This window comes from Anastrepha obliqua, chromosome 1 (genome assembly GCF_027943255.1).
Source record: "Anastrepha obliqua isolate idAnaObli1 chromosome 1, idAnaObli1_1.0, whole genome shotgun sequence".
Taxonomy (NCBI): Eukaryota; Metazoa; Arthropoda; class Insecta; order Diptera; family Tephritidae; genus Anastrepha; species Anastrepha obliqua.
Window position 1 is genome coordinate 28,057,192 of NC_072892.1, and position 18,909 is coordinate 28,076,100.

The 18,909-nt window shown below is 35.4% G+C and overlaps 2 protein-coding genes across 3 annotated transcripts in view; one reads left to right on the forward strand and one right to left on the reverse strand.

Annotated features, from left to right (window-relative positions):
- Nucleotides 1-2,161, forward strand: part of LOC129253048 (dnaJ homolog subfamily C member 16) — a 32,763-nt gene extending 30,602 nt beyond the window's left edge. For both annotated transcript variants that reach the window (XM_054891279.1, XM_054891280.1), the window contains one exon: nucleotides 1,746-2,161. In XM_054891279.1, coding sequence (XP_054747254.1) covers nucleotides 1,746-1,961 — 216 coding nt within the window. In that variant the 3' untranslated portion in view covers nucleotides 1,962-2,161. The remainder of the gene's footprint in view (nucleotides 1-1,745) is intronic.
- A 3,632-nt stretch (nucleotides 2,162-5,793) lies between these two features.
- LOC129247081 (uncharacterized) lies at nucleotides 5,794-12,259 on the reverse strand. The gene is made up of 3 exons (XM_054885995.1): nucleotides 11,973-12,259; nucleotides 6,080-6,436; nucleotides 5,794-6,015 (listed from the first exon to the last, which is right to left on the reverse strand). Exons 1-3 carry the CDS (start codon nucleotides 12,100-12,102, stop codon nucleotides 5,942-5,944), a joined length of 561 nt encoding a protein of 186 aa, XP_054741970.1. The 5' UTR covers nucleotides 12,103-12,259; the 3' UTR covers nucleotides 5,794-5,941.
- Nucleotides 12,260-18,909: the final 6,650 nt, after the last annotated feature.

Consider the following 18,909-nt stretch of genomic DNA (forward strand, 5'->3'; position numbering starts at 1 on the left):
TGAAAAAATCCATTCTTTTTGGGTGAAAAACGCAAAACTAGCGTTGATAAAAGTCAAGGCGCATTCATTAAAGGTGGTGACACTAGACCAACAACAATGTTCTGTACGTTTGATTGTCAAAGAAAGGTATTGAGAAAGTAGAAAACAAATAATGGATTCGCTTTGTTTCATTCTGAGCTGACAGCCACATGGGTACGGCGAAATAAAAAAAAACTCAGCTGATTTACCAAATCTATCTTTAATAGATTCGTCTTGATAAAAGTCTACACATAGAACGTATGGTGTGTTGTGATAGAATAAAGTACTTTTTTTCTTTCCTCGTATTATGTTTGCTGCTTTAGTAATACTGAATTCAGTCGTGATTTAGGCATCCGTAAACTTTACTTGGAATTCGCCAAACCACATAAAGAAAAGGGGATGGATTTCGGGCAGAAAGTTTGTTCACAAATAAATCAAAGTTGAATATGGTATATTTAGCAACGATGGAAGGGCGCATATTTGGAAAGTTTGGAGGGGAAAAATATCGCACTTAACACTTTGCTGCATGAATTAATAAAGTGTTCACGATGGAAATAGCTCTATTTGATTATCAATAAAAAACAAATTATGAAATTTTATATATATATATATAGTTTTTTTTTTACAGAACCATTTATAAAAACTAGTTGTAACGTATAGAAAAGTAGAAAAATTATTATCACATATGAAAGATGGGTATATCGACTGCATGAAAATACTTTTTTTTTATAAAAAAAATACTTACTCGTTTCGTTTTTTGAAACTGAATCACACGCAATTCAATTCTGCTTTTTCACCGACTTGCACAAAAGTGAGGTTATTTCGAAATGTCATAAAGTCATAAACAATTTATTTGCGTTTTATTATTGCTAGATATATATTAGATGGACTAAAATAGTTTGAAGTATTTTATAATACTCGATTTGGAAATAAAATTATATCAAAATTACAATACCATATATGGGCTCATATGCGACAAAGAGCTAATCTGGTGGCGGCTACGTAATGGTTCGGGAGCTGTTGCGGCATCTGAGTAGGAAAAATAGCAATAATTAAGGGTAGCATGGATCGTTATAAATAAAAATCTTTACTGGAACATAATTTGAAACCTTCGAAGGATAATTCGGAGCTTAGTGCTTTCAACAAGATAACGCTTCAAGGCACTCATTGTTAAGGATTGGCTGCTGTAGGTAGCTATGCAGGTGAAATGGTTGAGGTACCACTATGGCACTGCCTCAGTAGCACTAAAGCGCCATTTTAATACCATTACGAGACCTCCAACAGGCAGATATCTATAGCCAGTCAGAACTGTTGCTGAATTGGAAGATATTGATGGGAATTAGGTTGGCGCTCTGCCATAGGCTTTCAAAGAAAGGACCACCCAGTGACCTTAATCGTCTAGCTGCCAAACACGGACATTTACAGAAAAAACACTCAATAGTCTCCTTTTCTGAAAGTCTCTCTCTCCCTTTTGCAATAGGGACTAAATGATAAGCCCAGTTTTTCTGTGTGAGTGCCAATCGATCAATGACCTGTAAACACAGTTGTGAGTTTGGGAATTGAATGACGTGGACGAAAATAGAGAGTGTATGGTGACTTTTGCCCATCACTGTATGTTCATATAATCACTCCCATCATACAGTATAGCATATTTATAATATGAAATATATAAACTGTTCGAGTTTAGTTTTTTTTTTGCATAATCTTTATTTATTATCTGTTTACAGAGTTTGGTGAAAATGACGAAACATCTCTTGAGGGAAACTAGCGATCCAGAAATAGGAGCATTCGTTGAAATAAATTCGGATGACTCTGACTCTGAACCAAAAATTATTTTGGAGGAAAATCTTTTGGACGGATTAAGTAATTGGTTGGATAGATTATTCGAGGGGTCTACGCACAGATACCATATAAACTACTGGCCCGATTTCCCTACTAAGTAACGATTTATTAGTCATTTACCAATATGCTTATAATTATGACATTACAAAATTTAGCAATTTAAATAAAATAATTTAAACAATGTTTATTTATCTATTACTTAAGAATGAAAATTAGCTCTTAAAAAATTCGTTTAAATGTTATAGATAAACTCACTTTCATTATTTATTAATTATCGAATAAACTTACTATATACATGTTGTTTCATGGTGAAAAGATTCTTTAGAGGTGCGCTTGATAACACACTGTTATTTTCTTCTGAGAGAATTTGACAGAATCAGCTGATGGGCTGACGCCACTTGGGGTGTATTTCAATTTAGCTTGTGTTAATGATGCTCCTGCCATGGCAACGGTTTATGAATACGGTGAATACAAATGTGCGAAAGTGCGTAATTTTAATGTGCGTTATTTCAAGTGAGTGGCGGCCGCCGTAGCCGAATGGGTTGGTGCGTGATTACCATTCGGAATTCACAGAGAGATCGTTGGTTCGAATCTCGGTGAAAGCAAAATTAATAAAAACATTTTTCTAATAGCGGTCGCTCCTCGGCAGGCAATGGCAAACCTCCGAGTGTATTTCTGCCATGAAAAAGCCCCTCATAAAAATATCTGCCGTTCGGAGTTGGCTTGAAACTGTGGGTCCCTCCATTTGTGGAACAACATCAACACGCACACCACAAATAGGAGGAGGAGCTCGGCCAAGCACCTAACAGAATTAATATTTTTATCTAAATGAAGTGCGCGGATCAAAACTGTGATAGCGGCTTTGTTATGAAGGGGTTATATACAGTTAGAAGGCCGAAAAAAAGCGAATTTTTCAGAATTTTTTTGAGAAAAAAAATCCTCTGGATCCTCTGATTAAAAAACCAAACAGATTTCAATAAAGTAATCTTAGTCTAGTAAATTTTTCTAAATAGAAAAAGGCAGTTCCTAAAAAAAATCGATTTTTGAACTAAATTTCGGCCTTAAGTTCTTTATAAAAAATATATTTATCGGTGAGAAAAAATCTTTGATTAATTACTAAAAAATATATTTAAGAAACTCTTGCTAAAATTTGAGACTAATCGGCTTAGCCGTTTTGGAGTAATGTTGGTCACCGACTTTGAAAACACCATTTTGAGAAAAGCGCGTTTAAAGTTTGCCTTGCACTTTCAAGCACTCTGAAACGCCTTTTCAAATTTGCGTGTAACTTTGAAAATATTCACCGGAACGATATCAAATTTTCTGTGTGTATTCTTAAATATATGTACACTAAGAAAAAAAATCAATTTTTTGAAAATTCTAACTGTATATAACCCCTGAAAGTGGATTTAGTTCTGTCGGAAAGAAGATGCATTCAACCCGAAAACTAGTCGTATATGCATAAAGCATTTCTCAATTGAAGGCGTCAAAAATGACGTGGAATTTAATTTGGGTTAAAAATACTTTATTAATGATTAGTGCATTTAACAATAACGCGTTATTGAAAATATCTCAGGCTTTTTGAATAAGTGATTTCTAAGGAGAGGAACTCTGTTCACATACTTATATCAGATACACATACATATCATACATACCATAAATTCATAAGTATACTTTGTAATTGTTATTATTATAATTGTTTAATATAATTTAATATTATTATTTACATCCCATACATTGGAAATGCTTTAATAATTTTTTTATCACGGTATACACATAAAATTTTTATTTATTTAATTGTTTTTAATAACACAAAAAGGCCCTTTTCAGGACCGCAAAATACTATTAAATAAAGAGATCAAAGATTTTACACTATAAAAAATGAATAACTGTTGTTTGCATTTGAAGGGTGCTATTTAAAAAAGTCGAAATAGATTAATTACTTAATTGATGATTCAAATTTAATTATACTCGTCATGGATCTCCTCTTACTTTTGATTATTATATACAAACGACAAGCATCCGAATCGTATTAAATTATTATACAATGTGTAAGTATCGACGTACATTATCAAGTGCCAGCAAGCATCAGGGGATAAAATTGCATTTGCATTTGGGCTTCGTGAGAGGAGCGATTCTGAAACAAATTCGCCAACACTGGATTTTTTGACGTGATAACGTCTTATAATTCGATTTAACAGGCTGCACGCACGAAAAAATGTGTCGTTACCTTGCTCATTGCCGTTACCTTGCTCATTAGTGTTACCTTGCTCATTGCCATTACCTTGCTCATATGTCGTTACCTTGCTCATTGCATTGAATGAACTGCAAGCGAAAGCGCGGAACGAACGACAAAGCAAACAAAGCAAACGAACGGCAACGTTCGACATCTTGCTCTCTCCTACTTAAGTGAGTGTATATGTGTATGTATATGCGCATATGTACATATATAAATTCACTTATTTGTATTTGCATATGCCTTCTTATTGATTATTATTAATTTGATTTACTTGAAGAATTTAAAATAAAACCAAGTTTGTTAATAATACCTGTTGTTTTAATGTTATTATTATTTTTTGACGTGATTATGTTATGTTATGATATGTTATGTTATGTTATGTTATGTTATGTTATGCTATGTTATGTTATTTTATGTTATGTTATGCTATGCTATGCTATGTTATGTTATGTTATGTGATGTTATGTTATGTTATGTTAAAGTATATTATGTTATGTTAATGTTAACTCATTCTCTATATCCATACAAAATATCTGTCAAACAAATAAAATTAAAATTTTCTTTTGAAAAATGCAACCATTCAATTAGTATTTTCTTATGACGTTAACTATCGTCACGTTAAACTATCGTCAGTAAACCGACTTTACAGACAACCTCTTTTTCACTAATTCTCTTGCCTTGAACTGATGTAGTTGAGTTTGACACCTGTTTCTTTTTGTCGAAATTCCTAAATTAAATTAAAAACACACAATCTTTCACAATTTGCTAACCACGCTTGTTTTCAACTAACCACACTAGATAAAGAAACAAAGTGAATGGGTTTGGTGGTGAACAAGGACAAAACGAAGTGCCTCCTGTCATCAAACAAACATAAGTGGCTTGCTCAATATTAACCATAAGTGTCTGAGTCGTTAACGGGGTTTTCTTATAATATCTATCATTCATGGAACCTCACAAAAAAAGTTTAACGACATCAAACCGTAGCTCCGATTGACATCCAATTGACAAGTGATAAACGCCGAGAAAGCTTATAACCCGATTACCGAACTTGACATGCAAAAGATTGTGGCAGGGCACGCCATGCTGCTGAAATCAAAGATTGCCTAAGTATATCTCTACAATTTTCGTACCCAATTCATTCCCTTGTAGCGCTCACCGTTGACCGAAATGACGTTTCCAGTAGCATTTTCAAATAAAAATGAGCCAATGGTACCACTGCTCCAAAATAATAAAACAAATTGTGATTCTCTGAGGATTTATTGGCTTCTCGACGATCACGTGTAGGTTTTCCGATCCCCAGATGCGGCAATTCTGTTAGTTAACACAACCGCCGAGATGAAAATGCGCGTCAAGATTTCCGAAATGCGAAATGAAATGGACAATTTTATCGATTTCTTACAGAAACGGACTGCAGGACCTTCCAGTATTTATGAAGATATGGCACGAATTTAGCCTTTTGTGAATAGTCCATATGTGCAGTCGCATATAAAAACGTACCAAATTATTTACACTTTCTCAAATTTTGCTAATTTTTCCTGGCGAATCGAAAGCAGCTAATATACTTACTTGTAAACCAATGCAGTAATTAATTTCTTTTATTTTACCTGTTGACCGTTGTCTCTAAAATATATACAGATAATCACTTTTAATTTAGTTAAAATTTGTTATTATTTTATGTATAAACACTCGGGCTTCATTACTCTGACTAATAATTATTTTTGGCCCGTTATACATACTAGGAGTGCACAGTATATACTTGTACATGTGTATATACAGTTAGTTACGCACGAATAAAACACAATTGATTGGTATTACAGAAAATAAATAAAAATATTTTTATTAGTATTATGCTGATGCATATGATGTAATTGACCTGGAGATGAAATCTTCTAATTCCGAAATACGTCTCTCAAGTACACCTCAAATAAAAAAAAGTAATATTTAAAAAATCTTTTTAAACGCTTATTCTCAATAATATTTTACCTTTATCTGTGAGTATACTTCTATTTTTCGCTCTACCTTCCTCTGCTGACATGTCTTCCATCGACGTGTCGTCTTTGAATAATTCTTTTAATTTCGGAAGGAAAAGGAGCAAACAAATAACTCCAATAAATTTGACAATCTTTTTAAATATAAGCAACTTCAATATTATCTTTCCGAATGCAAAGAGATTTATTTTTTTCTTCAGTTTTTCTAAGATCCAATGCTCTCTAGGGTGATATATGTTTACTGGTTTGTGAAATGTCGGAGGTCCATATACGGCATGTGGTGGCCCATATTCTGCCTGTGGTATTGGTACATTATTGGAGGGTGGTATATAATTATATCCAACATTGTTATCTGAAAGGTAGGAATTTTGCAAAGAAAAATTAAATATTTATTGGAAAATTTCCAGCATTAAAATAATTTATTTATACTTTGTCTGGGTTATATACAGTTAGAATTTTCAAAAAATCGATTTTTTTTAATAAACATACTATATATTTAAGAATACACACAGAAAATTTAATATCTTTCCGGTGAATATTTTCGAAGTTACACGCAAATTTGAAAAGGCGTTTCAGAGTGCTTGAAAGTGCAAGGCAAACTTTAAACGCGCTTTTCTCAAAATGGTGTTTTCAAAGTCGCTGACCAACATTATTCGAAAACGGCTAAGCCGATTAGTTTCAAATTTCAACAAGAGCTTCTTAAATATATTTTTTAGTAATTACTCAAAGATTTTTTCTCACCGATAAATATTTTTTTTATAAAGAACTTAAGGCTGAAATTTTGGTCAAAAGTCGATTTTTTTTTTAGAAATAACCATTTTGTCAAAAAAATTTATTTTGCTTATTCTTTCGATTAATTACTAGATTTAACATTACTTTATCGAAATCTGTTTGGTTTTTTAATTTCAGAGGATCGAGTTCAGGGATATAGTGGTCACCGCAAAACGTTTTGTTTTGAGAGGAGCTCCCGGAGATCAGCTGTAGCTCCTTTCCAAATAAATATTTTTACTAATACTAAGTCTTAAAATTCAGTTAAAAGATAACATAACATGTGTACAGATCTTTAAATCAATAAATTTAAAAATTTTCTCAAAAAAATGTTGGAAAATTCGCTCTTTTCGGCTTTTTAACTGTATATAACCCCATAATTATTCGTATGTGTATACACGTATATACACACAGCATATAAAGTATGTGTACATCTGCAAATATTTTTTAATTGATTAAAAACACAATATAAATTTGCAGTTAAAACATACTTTATTTATTTATTATTTCATTACATTCTTAAGTTACAAAAGCAAAAGAAAATAATAAGATTTCTCACTTCATTCTTTACATTTCAGTTACGAGAAGTAATATGGCAACCAGAAAGTCTGCGTACAGTTTGTTTCTTTTAATAATACCGTTATTTTATTAAATCTTTTTTCGTTTTTGATCACTTTTCATTATTTGTTATTATAATTGATGATAATAATATGCAAACAAGGAAACCAAAGGAAAATAAATTAGTGTATCAGAAACCAAAATAATTATAAATGAAGAATAAAGATGGAAATAGTTTCCGAAATATTGGCAAAGCTATTGGGAGATTTTGAATGGAATTTTGATTTTTTTTTATTGCGTTTCTCATAAATCCATGAAAATTCGATCCACTGGCAGCCGCCCGTTTCTCTTAAATGGTGATCAAATTGAGAAAGTTCACACCTTTACCTACTTGGGTAGTATTATTGCCGCTGAAGACAGTGCGAAACTAGACGTTATCGCCAGAATAAATAAGGCGAACAGCGTGTATGCACAGCTCCGAGATATCTGGTCTTCGAGCATCCTCAGCGTACATACAAAATTACGGATCTTTAAGACAAATGTACTGTCAGTACTCTTGCATGGATCGGAAAACTGGCTCACAAATAATTGGATCGAAAACAAAATTCAAAGCTGTGTGAACAGATGTTTACGCAGGATATTGAAGATCTGGTGGCCCAACACCATAAATAACGACGATCTATACGTGAGGTGCAAAATCCAGCCGGTAGCTCACATGATAAAACTGCGATAGTGGAGGTGGATTGGGCATACGCTTCGCAAGGATGCAAATGAAATCTGTCGTCAAGCACTGGATTGGAATACGCAAGGTGATCGCAAGGTTGGCCGTCCAAAAATTTCTTGTTAGAGAACTGTTCAGAAGGAAGTTGAAACGTCACGAAAAACTTGGAACAAAATCAAGTTCTTGCAAAAAATATAATCAGATGGAGGTGTTTTACTGAGGCCCTATGATCGAGTGGAGAAACAGGAGCCGATGATGATGATGATGATATTGAGAGAACGGTTTCCTCCATTCAACGCGTAGTAACCAATTACAAGCACGCCAGGATTTTAACAGCTAAGCCCAGGTCTGGGCGTTCAAGAACGCAATAGCTCTGAGAAGCATAATCAACATGGCAAAGGTTAACACTCGAATTATATCATCAAAAATTGTTGTAGACGTTAACCAAAATATTTAAAAAAAGGTTTTTGCAGAAACTGCTCGAAAAGTTCGAAGAAAGCTGTTTATTTCACTTGTGAACAGAAGAAAGCGCATTGAATTTGCTAATAACTATATAAATAAGCCTTCAGAGTTTCGAAAACAAGTCATTTCTTCAGATGGAAGTAAATTTTGTATTTTTGGGATAAGAGGTCGTCAAATTGTTTGGCGCCGTTGCCACGTCATCGAGTACTCGGCGGCCGAATTCCGTCGACTCATTTCACCCGAATTCACACACTCGTCCAATCAGTCGTTGTTCAGATGGCAGCAAAGCAACATGAATGTGTAAGTAGATTATGTTAATTTTTTTTTTTCGTATGTCACTAATACAAACTAAATTTTTTTAAACACATCCTAAGTAACGTCATCCCATCAGCTGATTCTGTCTAATTCGCTCAGAGCGAATAACGGTCGTGCAGAATTCGGATGAATATCCCAAGTGACGTAACAACCGAAGTTCCCCCCACAATTTTCTTTTTCATCAGTGTTAAAGAGTAAACCTGATAATTCTACCATCCTTGGTACGACTTTCTTGCATTAGCAAGTATGACTGAAAATTGCACAAAAAAATTTAAATTAGAGGAAGATTATAATCTATATTTCAATTATGACATTTAATAAAATTATCGAATGAATGAATTGATTCTTATATACACGGATAATAACTAATTAACTAATGAAACTAAAATAGAATAAGTTTAGAACCAATTCATTTTTTGGAGAAATTTCCTAACCCAGTTTTGTTAGCGGAAACATGATTTCAAACTGATTACTAAACTGGAAACTAGAACTAAACTAGAAACTAGAGTTCAATAAATTAAATTATTAATAATCACGAAGTGAACGTTCCACAGAGGCATTACTTGTTTTGAACTTAATTGGATAGAAAGGATGAGCTATACGAAGAATTCTAGGAGGTGGGAGAAAATTAACACCTTGAAGAAGAAATGGGCAATCACTGCTGCCACCTTTAACAACTGCTTAGTAAATATTTCCGGGAAATTTTTTTCACACGTTCGACCTGTCAATTAAAAATGTGTGGTAAGGCCGCCAAATAAACTCGGCATACTCGTATTCCAGCCTAGAGCGCACAAATACAGTAAACAGCATTTCCAAGGTAGGGGCCCGTAAAATTTGAGCTATTCATGAGCCTAAGACAGAATATGATTTTGATAGGATGAAATTAATGTGATAAATGATAAAATTAATGTAATAAATGAAACAGACTGTCAAAACTACACACACATCTTTGGATTCTTTAACAGATTGAAGTACGATATTATATATGCTTAGATGTATGAAAGAAAATAGGGATTTTGGAAGAAGTGACATGATATATGAAGAAAGTCTTCACATAAAAAACTTGCCTATATTTGCTTGAAGTATATGTTATAACAGATAATTAGCGGATCAGAAACAATTGCTAATATCGCTGATCATAATACAAAGACTGACCACAAAACGCCTTACGCATAAATACGATTTCACCCTCTGCAGAAAACAGAGTGCAATCGAAGCGAAGATAATTTATTTCAGTTTTTATTATACTCCTTCGAAAGCTTTGGAAAAATCCCTGCAGTCAATTTGCTGCCCTGCTGAGAAGGCTCTAATACGATATTCACCAAAAACGGCGAGATTAGGTACTGTGCTGATTGCACGAAATTATGCTTTAAGTGGAAAAGAACATCGTTTCTTTGACAATGGTTTCCAAAAGTTTAGAAATTGTCGAAATTGGTAAATAATTATTTACTTCATATTTATTGCCGCTTTTAAAAATTTGGGATGTATTTGTAAGCTTCCAGCGATCGATGAATGTTTCTGAAGATACTGACATATTCAAGATTAAGATATTAAGAGAAATAACTGCCGGGCATTTCTTTAGAAAAATTACAGAAAGCCCATCGATATTAATCTATGAGGTTTTAAGCTTACGATTCCATTTTCGACAACATCATCTGAACAATTTAGGTGCACAAAGTTCAGATTTTGAATTCAGATTGATTTGAACACCGATCTAAAGAGCGATAAGGATCTGAATCACTACAATTCTGAACAAAATCAGCTCATAAAATTTAATCCAATTAGTTCTGGACAATCATTTAATTTATTTTTCATGAAGTGAATAAACTTCGATCGAAGTAAAAATAAATGCAGTTTATATAGTATTTAGACATTAACTGCTTCTCAAATGGGCAATTATGTATTAGATAAACCTCACAATCTCTAAATCAGCACATTCCACAGAGCAGGAGAACCAGGTCGTCTTATATTTTGCATCTTTGTAACACTACGTGTGATGAGCTGTAGTTCGATATATTACTCGGATAGTTTGGTATTTTTTAGCATAAACTATATAACGTTTTCACATACGAGCTTTATTTATTCCTTTTTCAGTGAGTTGAAAAATTCATCTCGCTCAAGAGATGGAATTAACTCATGAAGATTTTCGTGCCATGATTATTACGATAGTTGATTATCGGGTCAGAAGTGCACTTATCAAGCACCACACTTAGCCACTGAGAAACGCCAACGTGGCCGTCCATCCTTGCAGGATGAATTTTGTGAGGGCCATCCAAAAACTCCAAAGACTAACCATCCTTCACCTAAGCTATGTGAGCTCTCACGTATCGGCTTACATACGAGAGTTTTTTGAGCACTCAAAACATCGAATTAATGGGCCTTACAAACTGGATTTTGTTCACGAACTTTCAAAATAAAAAGCCAGGCTAACGTTTTTCCAACGCCTGAATAAACTATTGAAGCCATTAAAAAGCTCGTTTTGGAGATATACACTTCTGAGTGGCAAAAGTGCTTTGCAAATTGGTTCCATGCAATGGAAAAGTATATTGACTTCCAAGGAGAATATTTTGAAAACAATAAAGTCATTTTCATTATTATTTTACTGTGTTCTCATTATTTGGCGCAAAATATAAAAGGCGACCCTCGTATATCCATGAATTCGGAAATTGTGTAATATATTATTTTGGTTCCTTCTTATGAATGAAACGAAATGCTCACACTTAAAATATTAGTCGCTCATATTCATAACTCAGTTAACTGTACATCAATTCCGTAACCACTGAGGGTGTCACAATGTACTCGTTTATTACCATCGATTCATCTACAATAATTATGCAACCACTATTTTTTGCACCAGTTTCACGTGAAAATAAGTCACTGACAGTTTTTATTATATACATTTTATACATTTAAGTAGAGTATACTGGTATACGCGCAAAATGCCGCGTTTCCATGCTTAATACTAATAAATTTTGCACTTCAACGTTCTCTGAAATAAGAGTCACTTCGAATTGAACGATTGCATCAATGAACTTTTTTGAGAAAAATAAATAAATATACGCACCAAAGGTAGACTTGTGAGAATTTTCAAAAGCATTTAAATAAGTATCTTGCGAATATTCCGCGGAGCATTTTCGTGTCGAAAAGTATATAACACACGCAACACTAAAAAAGTATCCTATGCTCGTATGCATATTTTTTAAAAGAATATGCCTAAAGAGAAATTTTTAGCGTACTTCAGTATACAGTTTTAAATACTGAATGCGAATTAAGCAGTAACTTTTGAAGAAACCTTTGACAAAGCTTTCGACATAGAAGTTATTCACACCTATTGCCTTATAACAAAAGAGAAATCAAACTGCAATGAAGATATAAAATCAAATCACGTAATGACAACACTTTAACGGAATCTACGATTTGCCGTGCATTTTAATTATAGTAAATACAATTATAAGAGTACTAAACGCACTGCCACAAAATACCTTCAAATATATGTATGTGTGTACGCGTATGTGTTTGAATAAACTAAATACTTTTAGAAAAAGTGAATAGGGTCTGAATTTCAAAATACAAGAAAGCACAAAAAATAATTATATTAAAACTGAAAGCAAACAAATAAAGCGTAATTTATGCATTAATGCCACAAAAAAGTCCATTTATGGTTTATATAATATACGAGTACATACATTTGTACATACATATGTTTAGACTTCTCAAAACAAAGCTTAAAATCAGTAATTGATTTTTAATGCTTCGATTCGGCCCGTACTGAGAATGTATAAAATATAAAATCAGGTGTAGAGATGTTTCTAGAAATCGTGTTCATAGTCCAATTTAAGTCGATATTTAAGTTGTGTACCTAGAAAATAATTAAGCAATTCTCAAGGCGTCACAAGTGTCGTATTGCTTGATGTCGTAATGTTGTTAACAGTTAAATAAATGTTTAGAGCACTTGAAACTATTTACAACCAACTATTTTTCAACATTGTGAAAATTCATAAAATGACTAGCGAATCCCCTAAATATATTTTTAGCCGTTTCATGTGTACGAAAGCGGGTAAGAACAACTCAATACTCTCAAAGGAATATAGGTCCATTAGTTTGACCTCATTTCTTCTGAAAACGCTTGAGAAAATCCTTGACGCGCACATCAGAGAAAATAGGATATCAGACTTTATGTCTAAGGCACAACATTAATATACGAGTACTAAAGGCAGATCCACAGAGACTGTGTTACACTCACAAGGTTAGTAATAGAGAAAGTTCTAGAGTACAATGAATACGCTTTAGGAGTATTCCTATACATTAATGGAGCATTCAACAATGTGTCGAGAAAAGCCATTTTAAGGGGCTGAAATACATGAAAACAGAAGCAACGGTTTATTCATGGGTAAAGAACCTGTTAAAAAAAAATAAATAATTGGCGCGTACACTTCTGTTAGGTGTTTGGCCGAGCTCCTCCTCCTATTTGTGGTGTGCGTCTTGATGTTGTTCCACAAATGGAGGGACCTACAGTTTCAAGCCGACTCCGAACGGCAGATATTTTTATGAGGAGCTTTTTCATGGCAGAAATACACTCGGAGGTTTGCCATTGCCTGCCGAGGGGCGACCGCTATTAGAAAAATGTTTTTATTAATTTTGCTTTCACCGAGATTCGAACCAACGACCTCTCAGTGAATTCCGAATGGTGATCACGCACCAACCCATTCGGCTACGGCGGCCGCCAAGAACCTGTTAGGTTGTAGAATAATAAGGACGGAATGGAACGAGGCTAAACTCACTAAAGTAGCATGCGAAGGTACGCCACAAGGTACGCCACTTCTCTGGCTACTCGCAGTTAATGAGTTACTAAAGAAATTTGAAGGTACGGCACCGAGACTAGTAGCATATGCAGATTACATGGCTATAGTACTGACAGGCAAATACCTAAACACCGTGAGTGGCATAATGAATAATAAACTCGCAGCAGTGCACGAATGGGCAACACAGGCAGGCCTAGGGATAAATGCTGATAAAACGGATATGATACTTTTCACTAGAAGGTACAAGATCCTCTATTGGCAACCCCCGAAGCCAAACGACAAGGAACTAACTCATAAAAACCACACAAAGTACCTTTGAGTAATTTTGGATAATAAACTATCATGGAATTACAATATATTAATAGGAAGAAAAATGCCAGTAACATGGACTGCGCTAAGAAAACCGACATATAAAAAACCTATGGAAAGTTTTCAACGACTTGGTGCACTCTGCACCACAGGTGCATTGAGAACTACTCCAACGGCAGCGCTTGAAAGAATACTCAACTTGTCACCGATTTATATTGCGGCGGAATGTCTAGCAGCTAAATCTGCCGTAAAACTCAGCGCTACAGGCGAACAGGGTCCAGACGGACTATATGACTCCGAGAAGCCATTGTATGAAGAAATTCCGAAGAACAATAGAAGAAGAGGGATGGAAAAGAGGAATGAAAACAAAACTTAACCCAAATACTCTTAATACAATATATTTACTGATGGCTCGAAAATGTTGGACGGAGTAGGGGCAGGGATCTATTGCGCAGAGCTAGGCATCAGGTAGCCATTTAAGCAGAAGTATTTGCTGTAGGTAAGGCTGCGGAAATAGCATTCTTAGAGACATCAAGCAACGCCAAAATAAATATATACGTTGACAGCCAAGCGGTGATAAAAGCAATAAACTCATATGAAATTTTATCTAAAAATGGTACCCGGACATTAGGGCATTGCAAGAAACGAAATTGTAGATGAGATTGCCAAAAGCGCTGTTTACATACAATTCAAACCAGACAACGACATACTGAAACCTTTAAATACGATATACAATGACATCGCTGCGGACATGAAAGCACGGATAAACAAGAGGTGGAATAATCTAGCCACTTGCAAAACCGCGAAAGTCTGGTGTACACAGAATGCAGATAAATACGCTCGATTCCCACTAGCTCTGCCCAGAAAAGAAAGCAGAAATATCGTAGGTATGTTGACAGGACACAAATTGCTAGCGGCGCACGCATACAAGATAGGAATTACAAACAACGATAGTTGCAGATTTTGCAATGAACTGGAAGAGAGGGAAACACTAGAACATCTTCTATGTTCTTGCCCTGCGTTAGCTAGAACCAGATTAAAATGCTTGGGAGTTTTACAATATGAGAAGTTAGAATGCCTCTCGGCGATAGAGCTTAAGCGTTTACTTAGATTCGCAAAAGACGTAGACGTATTACAAGATGTCTACTACAAGGAAACGTAAAGGTCTAGCTCCATCTGATAACACTAAGAACCAATAGGTCTATGTAATGGCTTTCAGACAGCCAGGTCCACCTAACCTAACCTGTGTACGACATATAACGACACTTATGATACGTTGAAGTGTTTTTGCAATGATCGAGATATAGCTACGATCGGGATATAGACTTTAAGGTAAATGAGAATATCAAGATAGGTGGTGTTTTGGCACAATAATGTAGCTTGCAAAAAATTGCAAAACTTAAACAAAGAAAAACCATCTGCAGCCATTTACTGCTGTTGATGTAGAGAACTGCCTCAGGCTATCCTCAAGGAACCTCAAGCGCCTCGTTGCCAGAGCCAGATATTTGCAAAGAAAGTGTTCAATAGTCTCTTTCTGTGCCGGATTGCCACAGCTTCTCCGCATGAGTTTCGATCACCCAGTGACCGGTGACCACAACTAAGAGCTTGGAAATTGAATGGCGGGCAATTCCTAGCACTTTAAGCGTCCTCCTTCCGTCATATTGAGGCTAAAGTGTTTTTAAGATAGCACACGATAAGATAGAACTCCATATGTCCTTAACACCGGTCAAGGGGACACCGGTGTCTGAGATGAGGACAACTGAATCCGATTTTGTCGACTCTTTCCCAGCAAACTCATCGGCAATTTCATTCCTCTCTATGTTCCTATTACCTGGAAACGAGTTGAGAGAAATGCTTTCTGCACATTCGAGAAGTTTGATCTTCTCCTTGCAGGAGTTCATCAAAAGAGTGCTACAACATGGCGACGATAGGACCTTGTTCGCAGCTTGACTATCGGAAAAGATATTTATGTCTCCCTCCCAATAGCGAACCCTAAGCATTTTGCATGCCTGCAGGATTACGAAGACTTCTGTTTGAAAAAAAAAAAACTACTAGTTCTCGGCACTTTAAAGGAGACTGAAATATTGGCTGATGTAGAGAAAACCCCCGCTCCAACTGAAAAGTTTCATCTTGGATCCGTTGGAGAAAACAGAGGTACCTATGCGCGTGCAAACTCTCCGCTCCTTTCAATCCAGCCTGCTTGGGAAGATAGCCCTATTACAGCCCACAAAACTCAGTTTGCGGATGGAGAGATCTTTACGAAGTACAGAGAAGGAAGGAGAAATCTGCCTCAAAATGCGTTCATGTCCTACAGGAGATTTCCTACAGAAGCCAACCTCCTTCAACCTAAAAGCGCTCTGAGCGGCAATGGATTGAACTTGAAGATCAAGGGGAAGTAAGTGCAGAATGACGTTAAGAGCGGTAGTGCATATTGCATACAAGAAAGTCAGAAATGTCACGCAGTCCATTTATTTAATTCATTTCTTTCTTTTATGAAAAAAGATTTTTATATTCAGTTCTTTCCTATGCCCAACTTTTTTTTAAGTTCAACTCTATGGAAACTCTATGAGTAATAGGTAAAGGTATTTGTAAATATTTAGGCTGTAATAACATACTCGTAGGAATATTAGAACAAAACCAATGATAGCTTTTGCCAGAATCCTAATTTCCATTCCATAGGATAGTTATTAGATCCCCACTAAAAGAAAATGTGTTCGTGAGTGGTATCATCACCGCATATCACGCAGCCTGCATTGAGGAATAAGAAGGTGGGAGGATTGAAGGTATACTTATGACTCTAATACATTTGTTGTACAATGTAGACCGAATTTTCAGATTTCCTTAATTTTGATCAAAAAGCCGGTCCGAGAAAATAAGACGCGCGGCATTGCGAAACAAGGTTATTGCCACGGCCATAATGTCGATAATCAACTCTTCATTACATCGCACTTAATGTTGGTCACACTTGAAAGAGAAACAAAGCTATTATTAAATGTGCTTTGATTTTGTACCAAAAGAATGGAATAAATTCTGCTTAGACTTGCCATAAGCTCTGTGACAAATTTTGCAATGCATACGACGTGAACAAATTCGCAGAAAAAAGTTCCGTTATTTTTGCCTTTGTTCATATTCATTATCTACTTTTAAATTACATATGTATACGCAGCTTCGTGGCAAATTTCGCCTGTTAACAATGGAGTGTGGCAAAAGTGAGATTTTAAGGACGTTTGCTTACCGCACAATCAATCGTTTTTCCCAAACATTTCAAGTGGCAGGCAGAAAAAGAAGCGGTCGTCCTCACGTGGTTCGAACCAGTGCAGCCATAAAAGCCGAGAAAGAATTCGCAGAAATCCCCTTAGAAAGTAGAAAATCATGACCTCGGAAATCAATGTAACGAAAGATCCAAGACAATACTAATTAGAGACATGAAAGCCGTCCGTCGCTCAACTGATCAAAGAAGCTGCACTTGGTCAACATGCGGTCGTGAAAATATTTTTTTCGCAGATGAGAAAAGTTTCACTGTTGAAGAAATTTTTAATAAGCGAAACGACAAAATCTATGCTAAAACTTCTAAAGACGCAAAAAATGTTGTTCCAAAGGTTCAGCGTGGCCACCATTCAGTCTCCGTAATGGTTTGGTGGGGAGTGTCTAGTAAAGGCGTTACATCTCTTAATTTCTGCGGAAAAGTGGTTAAGATCGGGCCAAAAGTGGGTTCATAGCCGCGCCGCAGGAGATTGGCCGTCTGGAAGTCCAGATCTAAATCTATTGCCAGTTTGCATTCGGAATTGGAGAGCATGACCTGCTGAAGACCTCACAGAAATTTGGAGAGTCTCAAACAATCTTTGGTTCGAGAAGCGATGTCCAAATCCATGGAAACCGTGCGTGCTGCAATAGCAGAATGACCTAATCGTTTGAAGGCTTGTGTAAAAGCAATTGGTAACTATTTCGAATGAAAATTAATTTTTTTATATTTACATGATTAAATAAAACTAACTTTATTAAACATAGTATTATTATTATAATTGCCAGAACTTGTAGCAAGACTAAATATAAATAAACCACTTTACTGAGCAAACAATGCCGGCTTATTGGCCGGCCGTATATCAGAAAACTTTTCGTAAATCTCAGCGAAAAGCTGCTTTTCCAGCAGATTTCCAGAGATTCCAGAGAAAGTAGCCCTATCTAGTATACCGTATCCCACTACCAGAAGGCACATACATAATTGTTGGTATTTTTATAGTTTGATGGTGATGAATCATACTGCTTCGGGATTTGTCAAACAGTTTTAACTTGTCGATATCAACTATATCTAAAATAATACATATTGTGGATGCGTTTTTTCAATATTTTAGACCCACATTGAACTTGTCCCACCAAAACGGGGAAAAACTATAATAGTACACTGGATGAGTATATTTTTTGGATAACCAGGTTCCAGCCTTTCGTTATACTGGTGCATTTTGTATAAAATACTCCTAGAGTAGACGATGAAATTCTAGTACGGATAGAAAATAATATAGGGCTAAAGACGCTGAGGATATTAGCCAAACTAGGAATTAATCCTCCACGCGCAGCTGCTTTCTCTGTACAACGAGTGCAGGTCTTAAATCAACTTGATCATCAAACAATATGGCAATAATACTCAGATACTCTACGCAATAATATCAGGCACGTATTATGATCGCCTTTTTTATACCCTACAGATTTCGTTTTTAGGGATATTTGAAAGTATTAGCAAAAAGCTGCAGCTACGAATTAGAAAAATGCCAACAAATCTGAGCCATTGGTTGGGTTTGAGAAAGAGTTCGACTATCTTTCAGACAACGATGGCATGCCTACTTGGAAATGGAAGAAGGGCATCTTATGAAACATACATTTTTGATTTTGCTT